Source organism: Schistocerca cancellata, chromosome 2 (genome assembly GCF_023864275.1).
Source record: "Schistocerca cancellata isolate TAMUIC-IGC-003103 chromosome 2, iqSchCanc2.1, whole genome shotgun sequence".
Taxonomy (NCBI): Eukaryota; Metazoa; Arthropoda; class Insecta; order Orthoptera; family Acrididae; genus Schistocerca; species Schistocerca cancellata.
In genome coordinates, this window is record NC_064627.1 from 1,047,698,093 (window position 1) to 1,047,717,002 (window position 18,910).

General features: G+C 37.6%; 1 protein-coding gene across 1 annotated transcript in view; it reads left to right on the plus strand.

Moving 5' to 3' along the window:
* LOC126149332 (ATP-binding cassette sub-family C member 4-like) overlaps positions 1–18,669 on the plus strand; it is a 109,652-nt gene extending 90,983 nt beyond the window's left edge. The window contains exons 21-26 of the mRNA XM_049915808.1: positions 3,780–3,904; positions 8,667–8,912; positions 13,448–13,620; positions 14,937–15,066; positions 15,327–15,437; positions 18,155–18,669. Coding sequence (XP_049771765.1) covers positions 3,780–3,904; positions 8,667–8,912; positions 13,448–13,620; positions 14,937–15,066; positions 15,327–15,437; positions 18,155–18,184 — 815 coding nt within the window. The 3' untranslated portion in view covers positions 18,185–18,669. The remainder of the gene's footprint in view (positions 1–3,779; positions 3,905–8,666; positions 8,913–13,447; positions 13,621–14,936; positions 15,067–15,326; positions 15,438–18,154) is intronic.
* Positions 18,670–18,910: the final 241 nt, after the last annotated feature.

An 18,910-nucleotide genomic window follows, 5' to 3' on the forward strand; every position in this document is an offset into this window, starting at 1 on the left:
CATGTTCTTTGTCCGTGTGTGTCCTCCACCCTGGTGCTTTTAGGGTGGAGGTTTTAATGTGTTGCAGAATGGCTGGCTTCTCCTCTTAATTCTTACGGTCAGCCAGCCATGGTAATCTGCTTTATTGTTTTAATTTCTTCTACCTCTTTCTTGCATATCTCTGTGGTTTTCTTGTCCTCCTGTTTTTTGTACTGTTTGTTGCCTTTGTCATTATCATATTTCCTTCCTTTCGGTATTGTGCTCTCCATCCCATTTGTTTTCTTCTTTCGCCTGTATGATTGTTTTAAAAGGAACAAGGGACCAATGACCAATCAATTTGGTCCCTTCCCCCCTTTTAAACCAACCAACAGTTTAGTAATGATGAACTGAGACTGGTCCAGAAGAATGTTTTGAAGGAAGTATGATACTGAAGTACTGGGAAATAAGTTCTTTAAGGAGTAAATAGCCGGACAGTGAATATCATAATAGACAGGTCAGTTGATAGACATTTCTAAAAAGGGCCATGACAGAACTTGAATGAAGAAATATAGCAATTAGGAGGATATCTTTGAAGAAATCTTGGGCAACAGAACAAATAAAATTGATCAGTGAAAGTAGTGCAAAAAGTTCAAGAAAAACAGCAATACAACAACAAGTCACTGAGGAAGTGCAGGGAAGCAAAGACAAAATGGCATCAGGGAAAAGTCAAGAAATTGAAAACGAAATAATCAGAATGACTGATTTGGCACAGACAAAGCAACATTCAATGAAATAAAATGAAAGGATGTTAACATTAAGAACACAATGGGAATTACACAGATAAAAGAAAGGTTGATAGAGTACATTGACGACTTCCACGAGGGGGGAACTGTCTGTCATGACAGAAAAAATTGGAGTAGATGTGAATGACATTGGGATCTAGTACCTGTCTGTTCAGTTTTTGCAAGAATTCCAACCATAAGGCAGAAGGGATAGATAACATCCCTTCAGAATTTTTAAAAATCTTTGGAGGAGTGACAACCAAATAATTGTTAAAGTTAGTTAAAATCAAACAATGGAAAGTCCAGGTTGAAATATTATCATGAAAAGATAGATTGCTAATAACTATAAAGGTGACACATAGTTGCGAACAGGCACAGTGGAAAGATGTTGACCACTGAGCTTTCAGCCAAAGCCTTTTCCAGAAAGGGAAAAACACACACGCGCACATGACCACTATTTCTAGCCGCTTCAGGTTGGCTGGAGCTAGCAGTCAGGAGTGAGGTATGTTTGTTTGATTGTGTGAATTTGTCCCCCCCCCCTCCCCCTCCCCTTTGTCGCCCCCTTTTTGAGGAAAGCTTCGGCTGAAAGCTCAATGCAAAATCTTTTTGTTGAGCCTGTCTGCAACTCAGCATCTCATCTTCGTGAGACTGGAGACTTACCATCACACAACTTGAAAAATATCATTCACATACTCTCCAAGAACAGGTAAGTGTGAGAACTATCAAATGATCAACTTAACAGCTCATGCAGCCAAGTTACTAACAAGAATAATATAGGAAAAAAATGGAAAAGAAAACTGAGGATCTGTTTGGATGACCACTTTGTCTGTGGGAAAGGTAAGGGCATGAAAGTGGCACTGCTGACTTGCTTCATGATGGAAGCAAAATTACAGAAATATAAATGCTAAAATGATTTTATTTCACAGAAAGTGTTTGACAGTGTGAAATGGTGCAAGATGTTACATTTTGAGGATGATAGGACTAAGGTATAGAGAAAGATGGGTAATATGCAAAAGTATATGAAGCAATAGGAACAATAAGAATGGGAGACAAAGAACAGTGTTTCACCCCAATAGTTCAATCTACACATTGAAAATGGCACGATAGGAATAAAAAGATAAGAGTGGGATAAAAATTCAGCTGAAAGGATATCAATATGATCTGCAGAGGATATTGCTGTCTTCAGTGAAACTGAAACATTGCCAGGACTTCTTGACTAGAATGAATAGCCTGAGTACAGAATATGAAGGGAGAGTAATTCAAAGAAATAAGAAAGTAATGAGAGCAGAAATAAGTTTAGTGACAAAATTAAAATATAAATTAATGATCATGAAGTACACAGAGTAGAAATTCTATCTTAGAAGCAAAATGAGCCAAGATGGTTGACTCAGAATATAAAATCAGATTAATATAGGCAAAGAGAACATTTCTGGCCAAATGAAGTCTACTAGCATCAAACATAGGCCTCAGTTTTCAGAAAAAAAAAATTGAAAATGTACGTTGGGAGCATAGCAGTTCATTTAGTGAATCGTGGAATGTCAGAAAATCTCAGAATCTGTTAGATATGGTATTAAGAGGGAAAACTGAGACTGGAATACATGCAACAAATAACTGAGGGCATAATTGTGCAAATGTTAGTCTGATATGAAGATGTTGCCAAAAGAGACTAATACATAGTCTGATGACTGATCACTTGGTGGGGAATCAAAAAGATCTTTCATTACATAATAATGAATGGTCAACAGTAATGAACAGCATTTAGTAAAGTTAGTCTGAGTTCCACTTTGAAGAAATTGTATGTATTTTATAAAACCGAAGTCACTTTCTTGTTCAGCCTGCTTGCTAATGGTCTGCTGTGAATACTGTTTCCTTGGATTGCTAGGTCACTGATGTTCCATTGTGTAGTTAGACCATTTCTGAATGGAGCCATCAAAACAATGGTTTTCACAAAAGCTAAATATAGTAATATTAATACAACTGCATTAAAAAGTGGCAAAGTTGTATCTTATATTTCTTACATCTATAATGTTATAGTTACTGGTTCCTATCAGTCTTGAAATTCATTGAATGAATATACATTTTTGTGTCAGAAATTAAAATTCCACTTAGTGTTGGAAGCTTTTAGATCAAATCAGTTGATCAGAACAAATATAAAGAATATATTGTTGATATTTGCCCTGCACAAGCATGACATGTTGTGATTTTGTATTACCTATGTCATACTATTCTCAGTACTAACATTCTGTTTAAATTAACATCAACTGCATAGCCTCTTAACTAAATTCCACTGTTAAGAAAGGAGAAAATTGTTCCATGGTACACTATTTCTAATACTTGGTTATATTATGGAACTACAGATTTCTCCACAAAGAAAATTAATTTGCTTCATCCACAGTAATTTTCATCAATGTACACACTCAGAACTGGTACATAAACTTACTATGGTGTGAGGAGAACTGCCTGCTTTAAATATCAATAACATACATTTGGTGACTGTTGCTTTGAGGCACAGATCACTGAAGTGTAATTCTCTTATAACAGTAGTAGCAAAATGTTACCTGCATCACAGAATAAGATTGTGGTGTGTCAGCTACATATGGGAGTTCATGTATCAATATATATGAAGAAGACAAAGAAACAAAAGACTAGCTCCTGAGTCACATCTTGTATTACAGTTTGACAGGTGGATTGGAAGTTCACAATCTTAACATCTGGTTTGTATGTCAGTTCAGTGCTCTGTTGTGTCACACTACTGAAGAAAAGAAGTTTTTTAATCTGCAATTTGTTTACTGTCATAAACTGCCACATAATTGTCATAAAATTACCCTAATAGAAGTTTACTAGTAACTTCTCACATACAATACATTATTTTAGTAGATTTTAATCACTGTTCAGTTACTACAAATGCATGTCTTGTAAGGTGAAACAATTTGGTAAAAACCTGAATTTGTGAATATACTTATTGCATATGGTTTAGATCACTAACTAATTTCTTGTACATATGTTAATCACAAATCTAATGGCTTGCTAAACTTTCAGCTATAGAAACATTTAACTGGCCATCTGAAGGAAAAATAGAATTCAAGGATGTCTCCTTGTCATATGACAAAATGAATCCACCAGTCCTCAAAAATCTCTGTTTCACAGTGCAGCCTAAAGAAAAAGTAAGCACATTTTTTACCAAATTAAGTGTAAATTTCATGCTAAAATTTTATATTTGTTTTAATATAGTCTTACAAAATTTCCGAACTTCTTATACTCAAAGCTCAAATTGACATTCCAGGCCAGATTTCTTACTGGTTATCTGAAATGAATGTCCATTAACACTGACTGCAACTGAATCACATAATAATCCCTAAGCAGGGGGGTGGTAATGCAGCAGATGTTTTGCTGGGTGGTCACTGAGCTGTTAAAGATTGAGCAAGCAATTTAGTAAAACGTCAGTGCCTCCACATAAAAAGGTTACCCTAGAAAGAGAGAGAACATAGTGTGACAATTATGTGGGTGTGTATAGTTACAGAAACTACTCTACAAGTTACAACTGAGGGGGAGAGTAGGGTGGGCAGTGAGTACCATCTACAGTCATTGCCAATAGTTCTGTGATTTTGGATGATCTTGAATTAGTTTCAGTTATGTTTTATCACCATGGTGGTTTTGTTGCAGTCACAATGCACAACTGCACTCAATCTACTTGGGGAAAGTGAACTTGGGCTTTTAGTTAGCTTTCACTTGTTAGCCATGGTAGTAGCATGGAGGGCACTAATTGGAATGTTGAACACACAGTTCCATCCCTTGTAGACTGGTCATGTGTCCATACTTCTTAAGATTTACACTTATTTCTCCTTGCAAATTGTGTTCATTGCATCTGTGAAAAACAGCCCATCTGTAACAGAATTAAGAGCATTTTACAGTTTTCTTACTATAGTAAATTATCAAAGCAGTTTATAATAATGGTCAGTGACCTTTCCAGTTAGATGAATTGATACAACAAAAGTACACTCTTCCATAATCAGTTTTATTACTGAATGTCAGTTTTCAAACTTACTGTCTTGGTCACTCTCTTTTGCTGAACATCTAATACTACTTCGATAGTAAATCTTTACAGACAGGGCTGATATTTTCATTGAAAAGTTCTCTCTATGAACTGCACTTGAATAAAAGTCCATTCAGTCAAATAACCCACACACCTAACCATGCCCAATAAAGCAGGGTAGTTGCCCACTTGGTTTTCAGACTGTTTCGCTTTAACAGGCATTCACATCTTTGGCACACAACAAACCTTTGGTTCTCTCTTTAATATACAAAACTGTGCCATCTGCACTATTCACCTTCTTAAACAAAGATACCAGTTTCCTGTGGCAATGTTCACCAGTGTGTCACAAAGTGCTTTCTACAGCATTCTTAAACTTTGCAATGTGAGAGGAGTGATAGCAGTCACCAGCCATGGGCTTGGAACTCCTGGTTCGCCATACATGTAGCAAGCAATGTCTCCATCTGTGACCTCACTACACATGGCACTACCAACACTATTAACCATTATTTGCCAGAAAAGAAAATTTGTGCTGTAATTTAAATGCTGTCTCCAATGTGCCTTGTGTACTGCTTTTCATGGTTCTATGGAGTACAAAGACATGATTTTTTTTTTGCATCCACAATCTTTCAAATACCAAGAGAATCTAAACTGTGCTGAAATATTTTGAATCCACATTTCTAACTTCCATCAGGATCATCATCAGGATTTCCTTCCAGTGAGCCGGGTAGGAACTTTATGAACGATATGCCTCCATTGGTTTCTGTCCTGGTATAGCTTTTCCCTCTTCACTACGTCCCACATTACTCCTCTCCTCTTGACCTTCCTTAACCTGGTCTGTCCATCTCTTTCTAGGCCACCCAACTGGTCTTCTTCCTGGTACCTCCATCTCCAAATACTGGCGTGGAGTTTGAGTCAAGTGCATTCACTTCACATGACCAAACCACTTGAGTCTCAAAGCACTCATTCTCCCCTCTGTAGTCAATTCACCTGCAGGTCTCTCCTTACATAATCATTCCTGACTCAATCTCCTAGTTTTTTGTAGAGCTGACCTAAGGAACTTCATTTCACATGCCTGTATTTGACTCTCTTCTCTCTTATGACAGTCCTCTAGACTATACATCATGATTGACTGGAGATACATTTCATACATAGGCTGTTTGGCTCTTTGAGGGACTTCCTTGTCCCAGATTAGATTTCATACTTGGTGGAAGTTAGATCCTTCTGTTATTCTGTTTAAGACTTATAGTTTGGAACTTCCATCGTGTGATATAATGCTACCCAGATAATTGAAGCTTTTCACACATTCAACCTTCTCCACTCCAGTACGATGTGACAAGGTGTGGATGTCCTGCTCATCTTCATTGCCACTGTCTTGTTCCTACTCTCAGTTAACTTGAATTTTTTAAATTTTGTGTTCCAGTAATCTAGTCTCCTGAACCTACATTTCCATCTCCCCCCAAATGGCGATGTCATCAGCAAAAACAAAAGCCTTGACCTTAATTTTCTCCTTCCTTGGTCTCTTTCACGATTGTGTCCACAAGTGTAATGAAAAGTAAAGGGGAGAGCAAACTGGCTTGCTGAACACCTCTTTGTCTTAAACAATTTTGATCTTCCACCTCCTACTTGTACAATGCTCTCTCAATCATCGTACAGCATCTGGACTTTCTTAATTAATGTATCAGGAACATTGTTTTCTCAAACATTCCCATATTTTTATCCCTTGGTACACTGTCAAATGCTTTTCCAAATCCACAAATACTACTATAAAGTCCTTTCCTTTTTCCCAGTATTTCTCCATTAACTGACGGAGGAAGAAAATGAGATCCATTGTTCCCCTATTACTTCTGAACCCATGCTGTTCCTCCTCTAATTGGTGTTCTACAATTTTTCTGCAATCTTTTTTTCCTATGACCTTCTCCATTATCTAAAGGCAGTGTGATTCCTTGGTAGGTGGTGCACTTCTTTCTACTACCTTTCTTGAACAATGGTATTATAATTCCTTTTCTCCATTCATACGGCACTTTTTCTTTCCATATCACCCCCAGCACCTGGTGTAACCATTGTATCTCATGGATTCCTGCAGCTTTAATCATATCTGCTGTCAGCTCACCTACTCCAGCTGCCTTCCCACTTTTCATCTGTTTCAGGGAATTCCCAGTTTCTAACCAAGAGATTGAATCCTGCTCTTCCTCTAGTTCAAAGACTTCGGTGTCACTTTCTTGTGCGCCTTCCCCATTCAGTAAGATTTCAAAATAATTAATCTCTTCTCTGATATCTTCCATATCCCTGATAATATCCCCATCATCTGTTTCAATCGTTTTTATGTCTTCTTTATCAGATCTTTTACTTTTCAGTAACCCATATAGCAGATTTTGGTTCCCTTTGCTATCCTGCTCTAGTTTCTGGGTGAATATTTCCCAACTCTCCTCCTTTTTTTTTCTTTCACAATTCTTTGCTTGGAGTTTCTTTTGTTGGTATTCCTTCTCCAATGTTGTCACCTTGTGTTCATGTTCATCTTTTGGTACCAGCCCCTGCCCCGATTTTTTCAAACTCCATGTTTTTCTTTGCCATATTACCTTTTCTTATTGCATTTTTTACTCTATCATTCCACCAACTGGTTTCTTTGTCTTTAACTTAACCCTTTGTTTTTCTGCATATCTGCACAGCACTATTAACTATTGATGTTCTAAATAGGTTCCACTCTTCCACTACACTACCCCTTTCAGTTTTTGGCAATTTTTGAGCTACTAGATTTTGGAAACTTTTCTTATTTTCTTCTTCTTCTTTCGACTTCCACTACTGAATTTTTGACATTCTTCGTACAGCATTCAAACTTTCCATCTTATAATTTAGATCAGTTACCAGTAACCTGTGGTTGCTATCAAAGTGCTCACTTGGTATGACTTTAGTGTCCCTTACTTTTCCTCCAATTAATTTGTCTGTTAATATATAGTCTATAACTGTCTTAATTTGCCATCTCTACCATATCTAGTAATCTTATGTCTATCTTGTTTCTTGAAGAATGTATTCTTCACTAAAAGATGATCCCTTATGCACAAATTTAGCATTTCTTCACCCTCAACATTTCGTCTTCCGTATCCAAAAGGGGCCCGCCATCACCACCTCATATCCATTTCTATCCATGCCTATCTGAGCATTCAGATCTCCAATTATCATAATGCTATTGTCTCTTACTTGGTCTTAAAGTTCAAGGAATTTTTTTTTCTCACTGCACCCTTGCTAAGGTGAGTACACTTGGAGTATAGAAGAACTATTCTTTCCCAAGTTCACTCTTGCTCTTATTATCCTTTCACTTACAAAGCTCACATCTGTAACTGGATCAATGTCTTTGTAAAACACAAACCCCACTCCATTTTTGCCCCTCTATTGTGATCCTGCCAGTATAATTGGTACCCCCCTCTCAACAATTTAGTTATTTTCACTTCAACTTGGTCTCACTCAATCCAAGGATATGACTCTTTCTCCTCTCCATCATGCCTACAATCTCTTCAGTCTTTCCTGTCAAGGTTATTAGATTTAATTTTCCCACTCTCAACTTGTTTTTGTCTTCTTGTTGGGTTCTAGTTTTCTGTTCTTGTTTACTGTATCTTCTTGGGTTCTTTGGTTTTTCTTCAGGCTGTGAAGAGCTGTCATTTGTTCCAGGGTATCTAAGATGTCTACAGCTCATGAAATGCCCCACCATTTCTTTTACATTATCTAGGCACTGTTACAAATACCATAAAGACCACTGTCTGGCTACTTTCTTTTTCCCACTTGATGAGCAGCAGCAGTCTTGACAGCCATTTGTGCATGTGTGAGTGCTGAAAGTAACTGCTGACAGAACAAAACAATTATTTAAAGTTTTAATACATAAGGACTTCCCATTGTCATAGGTTGGTATAGTCGGCCGGACAGGAGCTGGTAAATCATCAATCATTACAGCTCTCTTCCGTCTAGCACACACAACTGGGTCAGTTATTATTGATGGAATTGATACTAAACATATTGGCCTACAAGAATTTCGCCGAAAACTTTCAATAATTCCTCAAGAACCAGTTATTTTTTCTGGAACAATGCGCTCAAATCTGGATCCTTTTGACGAACATTCAGATGAGGAATTATGGCAAGCTTTGGAGGAGGTAAGTCTCTTTTCTGTACTATTGCTTTTCATCATAAATAAAACACACAAATGCATGGTATTGGCTTTGTGTGATACCTTATTTACCTTCATGTACCTGTTGTAGTTGGAATAGTTGTAGTCAAAGAAGTAGAGGACCAAAACTGCTTTAAAATTAAGGATTTCTGCACCTTATTTTTATGATTAACTTTAGTTACTGACATAATTGTACTACATGAACACCTTCTACATTCTGCGTACAGAATAAGAGTAAAATGGTTTCTTTTGTTTCTGATTACATGCATCCATTATTCATATAACTATACTTCGGAAGTCTACACATTTCTAAGGCAGCTGGTGACCCACCGAATACTTACTTCCATGTCAGAGCATGTACACTATGTGATCAAAAGTATCTGAGCACCCCCAGAAACAAATGTTTCTCATATTAGGTGCATAGCACTGCCACCAACTGCCAGGTACTCCATATCAGCAACCTCACTTGTCATTAGACATTGTGAGAGAGCAGAATTGGGCACTCCGCGGAACTTGTGGACTTCAAACATGGTCAGGTGATTGGGTGTCACTTGTCATACATTTGTACACGAGATTTCCACACTCCTAAACATCCCTAGGTCCACTGTTTCCGATGTGATAGTGAAGTGGAAATGTGAAGGGACACGCACAGCACAAAAGCATACAGGCCGACCTCGTCTGTTGATTGGCAGAGACTGCAGATAGTTCAAGAGGGTCGTAATGTGTAATAGGCAGACATCTATCCAGACCATCACACAGGAATTTCAAACTGCATCAGGATCCACTGCAAGTACTAAAACAGTTAGGCAGGAGGCGAGAAAAACTTGGATTTCATGGTTGAGAGGCTGTTCATAAGCCACACATTATGCTGGTAAATGCCGAACACCACCTCGCTTGGTGTAAGGAGCATAAACATTGGATGATTGAACAGTGGAAAAATGTTGTGTGGAGTGAGAAATCATGGTACACAATGTGGCGATCCAATGGCAGGGTGTGGGTGTGGGTATGGCAAATGCCCGGAGAGTCATTTGCCAGCGTGTGTAGTGTCAACAGTAAAATTCAGAGGTGGTGGTGGTGGTGGTGGTGGTGGTGGTGGTGGTGTGGTCATGTTTTTCATGGAGGAGCCATGCACCCCTTGTTTTGCATGGCACTATAACAGTACAGACCTACATTGATGTTTTAAGCACCTTCTTGCTTCCCACTGTTGAAAAGCAATTTGGGGATTGCGATTGCATGTTTCTGCATGCTTGCGCACCTGTTCACAATGCATGGCCTGTGGCAGAGTGACTACATGACAATAACATCCGTGTAATGGACTGACCTGCAGAGTCCTGACTTGAAACGTATAGAACACCTCTGGGATGTTTTGGAACACACTTTGTACCAGACCTCACCAACTGACATACATACCTTTCCTCAGTGTAGCACTCCATGAAGAATGGGCTGCCATTCCTCAAGAAACCCTCCAGCTCCTGGTTAAACTTATGCCTGCAAGAGTGGAAGCTGTCATGAAGGCTAAGGGTGGGCCAACACCATATTGAATTCCAGCATTACTGATGGAGGGCATCAGGAGCTTGTAAGTCATTTTCAGTCAGGTGTCCTGATACTTTTGATCACATAGTGTATTTCCTCTCACGAAGTTGTTGTGATTGCTGTCCCATGGTTAACATCAATGTTGTCCCTTGATGCAGTTCACCACATACAAAATAAAAGCACCTCCACAAGCTGTACCTTTACACTTCATATCTTATTTTATAACTTACAGTTGAGAGTATCAGTTTCAGGAAGACAATGGAGTGTTATGTATCAGCAAAATATTTTTGAGAATTGTCACCTTTTCTGACAAAATTTATACACTCAAAATTCTGTAGTAAATAGGCATTTTGTAGATTTTTAGTTAACACATTACTGCTAGTAAGTAATGAGCCACTGCTTTAAGACTTCATGTAACTGACATTCACTAAACCACAGTCCAGTGTATGACTAGCCACAACTTAGATTACACAAAAGGCGAAGTTTCTTAAAACTACACACAATGGAAGTGTTCACCAATAATAAGTAAACTGTAGAAGTTCTTCTACAAAACTAAAATCTCTTAACTAGTTTGAATAAGCTTTTTTTCATTATACACTTACCCAAATTTTTACCAATGTTTCTGTGTGCTGTTTGTCAGTATGGCACATCAGAACAAATGAACTGATTTTGGAAATGGTAGAATGCTCACTATTGTGAAATCTAATTACACGCACCTGAGGAACAAATGTAATTTCTTAAGTTACCTGAAACAAAGTGAAAGTAGAAATCGCTGCATGAATTATGGATAGTAAAGTTTTCTTCAAATAGCAGAGAAAGCAATGGTAACAAACCTGTAAATTTCAGTAATCTATGGCAACTTCATGGCTCTGGAACAGAATGAAATTGTACAGAACTTATTTGCCAAGTAAACACCATTCATAAATAGCAAGTGACATTTCTGAACCAGGGACTTAAATGATACATGACTAATTCTCTTGATTCACTATACTGTGGGGTTAGAATTTCAAAAGGTGCTTAGAGTGTAATGTGTACTCTTCAGTTTAACATTATATTGCTGTTCACACCAAGCAACTTTGTCACTCTGGTACCTCTGGCACTGACTCCTATGCACACATAAATGCTGAGTAAGATCAAACAATGGAAAATCCAGGATGGAATAATGACAATATCACATAAAGGATAGATTGCTACTAACCTTATAGAGATGTTGCCTCCTCTATATGGTGAGTAGCAGTCTACCCAGAAATTGGTGCGCCCCCCTCCAAAAAAGACACCAAAAAGCACAAAATTCTGGATGAACTAACAGTGCCTACAACAGTGCAGGAATTCGGACTGCACCAAGAAACCAAACACAGTGCAAATAGTGAGTTTGAATCCCATGCAATTCAAAGCAGCCTAGGACAAATATTTTCATAAGTTCAGCATTTTCCGTACTGGTGACATTCTGCCAGTTGTCTGCAGAGTGTTACTGTGATGCGAAGTCCGGGAAATTGTATTTAACATAGGAACCTGTTGGGTGCAGAATGTAAGGAAAATGGATTATTGTAAGTTGGGGCTGAAATAATTTCAAGAGTGGAGAATGTATTTTAAGGATCACTCCCATAAGCAGAGTTCAGAAAAGCTGGTGGTGGGGAGGATCACAGTTTAATCTGAAGAACTATTAGCAAGTTCACACAGTTTTCAGAGCCAAACATCTTTGATTCACATACTGCCTACAGAAATTGAAAACACATTTCAACCTTTCCAGTTCGCGTTTTGACAGTTTCCGCAATGAGAAAAATTGACTTTTTGAAGTCCTTCATAATGAATTCACATTATGTTATCTGGTTAAAAGTTGTTAGTGGGCAAGCAAATGAAGAGTTTAGTAAACTGGAAGACTGTGACAAGTTATGTTTCCTAAAGAATGGCCAAAAACATTGTATTGCAGCTTCAAACATGCGATGGAAAAGGTGCACTTATCAAGTGCACCACCAAAACGTTTTAAGATTCTAGACTCTTATTATTCCGAGAATAGAAGCTGTGTTGATATTTTAAAGGTTGCAAAAGTGATGCCGTTAGGTCTGTGTAGTGGTTCCACCTGCTTTCTTTATTTTGTTTGTTGTCCTCTGTGTTGACGTACTGTGTCGCTACACTGGCTGAAGAATGGGGTTTGTAATTTGGTTACTGACAATGGTAAATAATGTAGCCGACAGATCCACAGTTATGTTTCAGTGTCTTACTTTTGCTGTTTGTAGCCCCCCAATAATAATGATATGGCCAGTGCACTATTGTTTAACCTTCGATAAACCTCAATAGTTTGCAGGCAACCTCCACATGCTGCAACAATAGTTAACTATTGAATATCTATGAGCAGTAAAAACAGAACCACAAAGTTCACAGTTCTTGAAGAATAGAAAGGTACATATGGAGCAGACACTGTCATTGTTTTTACACATGGCCTGATTGTTCAACACTTATTCTACAGTGAAGTTGAAGCATTGTTGTTGTTCTAACCAACACAGGTTCCTCATCTGAAACTCGGCCGTGGACTGACTGTCTCATGACCAAAAATCGGGCCCTTACATATCACAAATATCATTTGTCAATAATGAAACAGCAAGTCTGATGTGTCTAATCCATATTAACAGATGTATATGAACAAAAAAGCCAACCATGTCCCATATACCAAGTAATTTTTCATGGCGGCATTTAAAGACTAATAATCAATAAATAGTGTCTTACTCTTGTTAACTACCAGCGATAGGCATCTTTATGCAAATGTACTTTCAGAAAGGATGAGTAGAACAAAAAATTATATGAACAATCTACATACCAAAGAGATGCATTGTAATAAGGTAAGTTAAATACTTGTCCATGTTGTGAAATCACATTTTATAACTGTATCTAATCAAAACACCTGGATTTTACAGTTTCTCAGAGCAATCACAACACAATTATTTGCTCCACAGACCAAAGCTGCTATTGTCATTCTAATTTTGTTTTCAGGTGGATCTGAAAGATACAGTAATAGAATCTGAGAATGGTCTCAGTTGGCAGATGACAGAAGGTGGATCAAATTTTAGTGCTGGGCAGAAGCAACTAGTTTGCTTAGCAAGAGCAATAATCAGGAAAAACAAGATACTGATACTTGATGAAGCTACAGCTAATGTCGACCCCAGGTGAAATACATAATTAAGTGATTTTCAGTGCTATCACAGTTGCTCTTGTTAAAGATTGAATGGCAGCTGCTCTTACTTGATTCCTGCAAAATATTCTTTCAGTTGTTTTGTTTAGAATGAAAAGTACTATAGCAGAAATCTTATGGAAGAGGAAGAATGGGCTTTTGATGGCACTTTTTTTAATTTGTTGAAGCTGGCAATTCACTACAGTACATTCTCAAAATGTGCCACATTTACAGGAAACATTTTTCACTTATTGTAAAATACCAATGTGATATCAATGGAGTTACTTTCAAATATTATTCAGTTTTAATGGCCAAAACAATCCTGGACAACTAGTAAGATTTTCACATATATCTATGGTTGTATATTTTTATGGTTGAATTTTAACTCTGCTATCCAGCCATGTTAGCCTACTCTGTTCGTTACAATGTTGTTTAATCACATTCCCAATTACAAAGACCAAAGTTACAGTTAGCATGATGTCAAATGCTGCTTTTCCCCATTGTGAATGTTGAAAAACTGGTGAACAGTCAATGTGCATCAAGACATGAAAAGCACGTAGTGAATGATCTGGCCTGCACTGAGGATGTTAGTGTTTCGCAACCAAATTGCTGAAGTGTGGGAGATGGTGTTACCATGCAATAGGATGATTCTGTCCTACAGCAAAGTCAATGCTGAAAACATCCCACATCTCCCTGGGCAAAGAAATACAAAGCTGTTGGCAAGTTCCAGTAAGGTAGTGTTGACCACCTCCTGAGACTGCAGGGACCTTCTGCTCATTGAGATCCTGAAGTGTGGAACCACAATTAATATGCAGCACCTATGAGAAGACACTTTGCAGAAAGTGTGATAAATGATAAAGTTAAAATGCCCAGTAATGCTGTCAGACTGAATTGCCATGCTGCATGATAATGACTTCACCCCATACACACAACTGGATGAAGGCTGTGCTTCAGCGATTTGGCTAGGAAACACTGTAATGTGCTCCTTGCAACCCGGGTCTTTCACTGTGTGATTTTCACATCTTTGACAACCTGAAGAAATTCATATAGGTCAGTTTGTAAGGCATGAAAGTGGGTGCTGTTGTGAACTGTCAGCACCCGTCTGCACTCTACAAAATAGGAATTGATTGTCTCCTCTCATAGTGTGTGAAATGTCTTAAAGCGTGTTTCAATTATTTTTCAGTGGAACACATTGAAACACATTGAAACAGCCCTCTAATAATTAAATGCCAAAAGACAATAATTCCGATGAGACAAAGTTTTTATGTAGTATTAGATTTGATAAAACAACAGAAATATATTCCTTTCCAGAACCGATGAGTTCATACAACATACCATCAGAGAGAAATTTGTGGACTGCACAGTGTTGACAATTGCCCACCGTTTGCACACTGTCATGGACAGTGACAAAGTGCTTGTAATGGATTCTGGAAGTGTTGTTGTAAGTATTACAACTATTTCCAATATGCTAGTCATCATCATTGCATAACTGCACAAACAAAACAATGCATTAAATAATCTCACATTATTTGAGTGAGGGTTTAACTTGATTTGACCTCAGCTAGCCATGTTAATGTGCAATGGGATTATCATATGGTAGCTTCACTTTCTAGTTTAATCGAAGTACTGAAGTTGCATCTTGAATTTAAAACATCTGCTTTTCTGAAAAAATACTCAAATTGTTTTTGTTAAATTTTTAAGGAATTTGACCACCCATACATACTGCTGCAAAACAAGAAGGGGATCTTCTTCAGGATGGTGCAACAGACTGGAAAAACAATGGCAGACCAATTGTATACAGTAGCAGAGGAGGTATGAATGAATCTGTTTTATAATATACAACATTCTCAGCAGTTAGTGTCACACATAAAAAGAAATTCATTATATTTGCCTGTGGTTAGTGAAATTTGTATCATAAGTTACTTACCTGTAATTTTAAACAATAATACTGATGGAAGATTGATGAAATTTGTATCATAAGCTCAACTTAACTGTAATTTTAAATGCTAATACTGATGGAAGACATTTAGTACAAGCAGGTTATGCAAATAACGTCCCCCTCCCCCTGCCCCCACCAACCAACCAGCAAGGGAGGGGGCTGGGGAGGCTGGTTGCCACTCTTCAGTGGGATCGTGCTCGGCTACCACAAGACCCCAGCCTTTGCAGCATCTTTTCCCTTCCACTCTGTATGTGTATTTTTTTTTTCCTTTCCTTCACTAGTGTTTGAGGTTCCTCTCTCTTCTTCCTTCCTGTGCACAACTAAATGCTGTCCCATGCGTCTGACATGCAGCAGGTGATTGTCAGTTGTTCGTTCACACCACAGGTCACACCTCAATCACCTAAGCTGGGTGTGCCAGTTGGAAGGAGTGTGCCATTTGAGATGCTGCCAGTCATGCAGAATTTTCTCGCAATGAGCCAGTCATCTTCACAGTCGACGACTACTAAACGTACATAGAATGAGATTAATGACTTACATCCTCCCAGCTGCAACATGGTACCTTTTGGTTTCACGCACTGAAAATGGCCAGCCCTCTGTTATGGTAAATCCGTTTATTAATCAAAACGGTGGTGTTGCTATAGCTGGCCCTGTGAAATCCTGCTCTCTTACACACTGGTACTTTGCTTTTGAAGACTGCTTCTGATTCTCAAGCATAACTGCCTGCAGCTTCACTTTTCCACGGCTATCCTGTTTTTGTAGAGGCCCATCAATAACTGAATACTTCCTATGGTGTTATTCACACTAGGCTGCTTGATGGTCTGACTGAGGCAGGAATCCAAGCATAGATCTCTGATCAGGGTGTCATTGCAGTCCACTGGGGAATGAAAAAGGCAAATGCATCTTCAGTGCCAACATGAACTTTTTTGGAAATTTGTGGAAAGCTTCTATGGGATCAAACTGCTGAGGTTCAGTCCCTAGACTTACACACTACTTAATCTAACTTATGCTGAAGACAAAACAGGGGTACGCGCGCATGTACTTTGTGCTGACGAAGCGAATCTACAAGAATGAAATCACTAACTACACCCTTAGCATTACTGTTAATTTTGGTAATCTATGGGCACCTGCACATACACTATGAATAAAAGATATGACCTATTCTCTCAAATTTGTGTGTTCAGGGCAGTAATCACAGATCTCGGAAGACTTTCAGAACCATTTGATCATGTGGTAAAATAAATGAAAATATTGACAAAAACAGGATTGCAACAAGAGTAAGAGCAAGATAAAAAGAGGGTGGGGGAGGAGGAGAGTTAAGATGAGTTTTACATTTCTTGTCACTTATGAGAATTCAGAAATTGAGAAGTATGAAGTGGCAGAGAGGACAATAACCAGGTAAGGTTAGGAAAGATTAAGAAAGATTGCACAGTAGTGCATAGGTCATACTCATAATTCTGTGCCAGTCAACGCAACATAAGTCTTCAAGAGCTTTCGAACCATGAACTGCCAATTTTGGGAAGAATCCTACTACTTGGATGGATGTAAGAAGAAACTGTTGTTCCATAAATACCTTATACTTCGAAAATGAGCTAGGCTGGATTTTGCAGGGCTGGACAAACTACCAGAACAAATAAGATTATGGCTTACAGGAAATACACAGATCCTATTACTCTTTCATAATGTGGGTCCCTTTATTTGTATGTATGAGTGCCATACTGAAGCTTAGGTAAAGCTACAAGAAATTATTAATCAGTGAGTTAATCAATGCTGTATGTCATTTGGTATAAAAAAATTAGTTACTATAGTATGTAGTCAGTTCAGAATCTAACAACAGTTTCAACATAATCTGCCATGGAACTAATTTAAAGTGATTCAAGGTACTTCATAGGAAAGTGACACGGCCAAACTTTCTATTGGCGTGGTTCACTTTTCTCAAATATAATGATTAGCTCGTAGGGTTTTGCAGGTTGAGAGTTGTTGTACCGACTTCAATTAATTATATTTTCAAATCAGGAGTGCCCTTATGAAAACAAATTGCATCAGTGTGAACATAACGAAAATTGTGGTCTGAACAATATATTAAAGTGTAGTTATCTAAGTATGATCTTGATATTTTCATGTAAGTATCACATGCTAATAGATTTTTGAATTGAAAATAATACAAATATCAGCAAAAAAATTGGTTACTTATGGAAATATAAAAAACATAGCAGATGGGAACATTCCACCTTTCTGTATGACAAATGATTTTGTAGAAACACTATTTTGAGGAGTTCAAAAGCTGTATAATGCTAGCACAATGTTTACTGCCTTACTTAAGCAGGAACTTTGTCTCAACAACTATTTGACATTAAAAGTCCGCTAAATGACAAAATTAGATATTTTTAAAATTAAAGAACATTTCATGAAAAGGTTGGCACACACACTTAGCTGCTCACCACAAAACAAGCTGAATTAGAGCTTTAAGGTAATTAAAAACTAGATACTTCACTTTAATGTGCAACTCAAGCTGTCAAAGATTGCTTGGTTCAGCTAATAAACTACTGATTACTTTTTCTATCAACTGTATGATGTATGTTAACTGTTTCAGTGCTACCACAGATCCCTGAGGATAATTTGAAGACTATGGTGGCAGAACAGTATTTTTTGGTGGCATATGCAGTGCTACCACTGGGCCAGTGTTACCAGAGTTCACTGTCTGATTCCTCAGTACAATAAATAAGAGGAACTTGACACTAGACATCTGAACTACAATGTAATCACACATAACAGGGTTTATAGATAATCAGTGCCAAATAAATAAGCTCATTTGTGTCAATTTCTCACTATCAAAATAACTTTTTAGAAAATTATGAGCATCTTGCTTTCATTATTTTAAGAATATTTTAAAGGATACAAGCTACTGTGGTTCAGAAATATCTGGTATTTTAATTGTGTGTTGGAAGTGCTTTCCATGAGCAACCTTAATGAAGATTTAAACATACTCAGGAGAAGAGTGTAAAAGTAAGAAATCATTATTTATAAAATAAGCCTCTAATTTCTCTTGTATACACAAAAGATCCCATTAAATTAATGGGAATCAACAAATACTTTCTAATATTTATACAAAGGCATATGTTAAAATGTCTTCATCATTTTAAAATGGATATAAATTATTAATTAGTTATGGTTGTGTGTAACTTGGATCTGATAAATGTTCACCCAAATTTTAAGTTCTTATGGGGTCCTACCCTTACTGATTTTGTTAATAAAACAGTTTACTTAATGTTTGTGATGTTATAGACTGACAAACACTTAGCTTAAGGTTTAATATTTGATATATTATCCAGCAACTAATATTTAAATA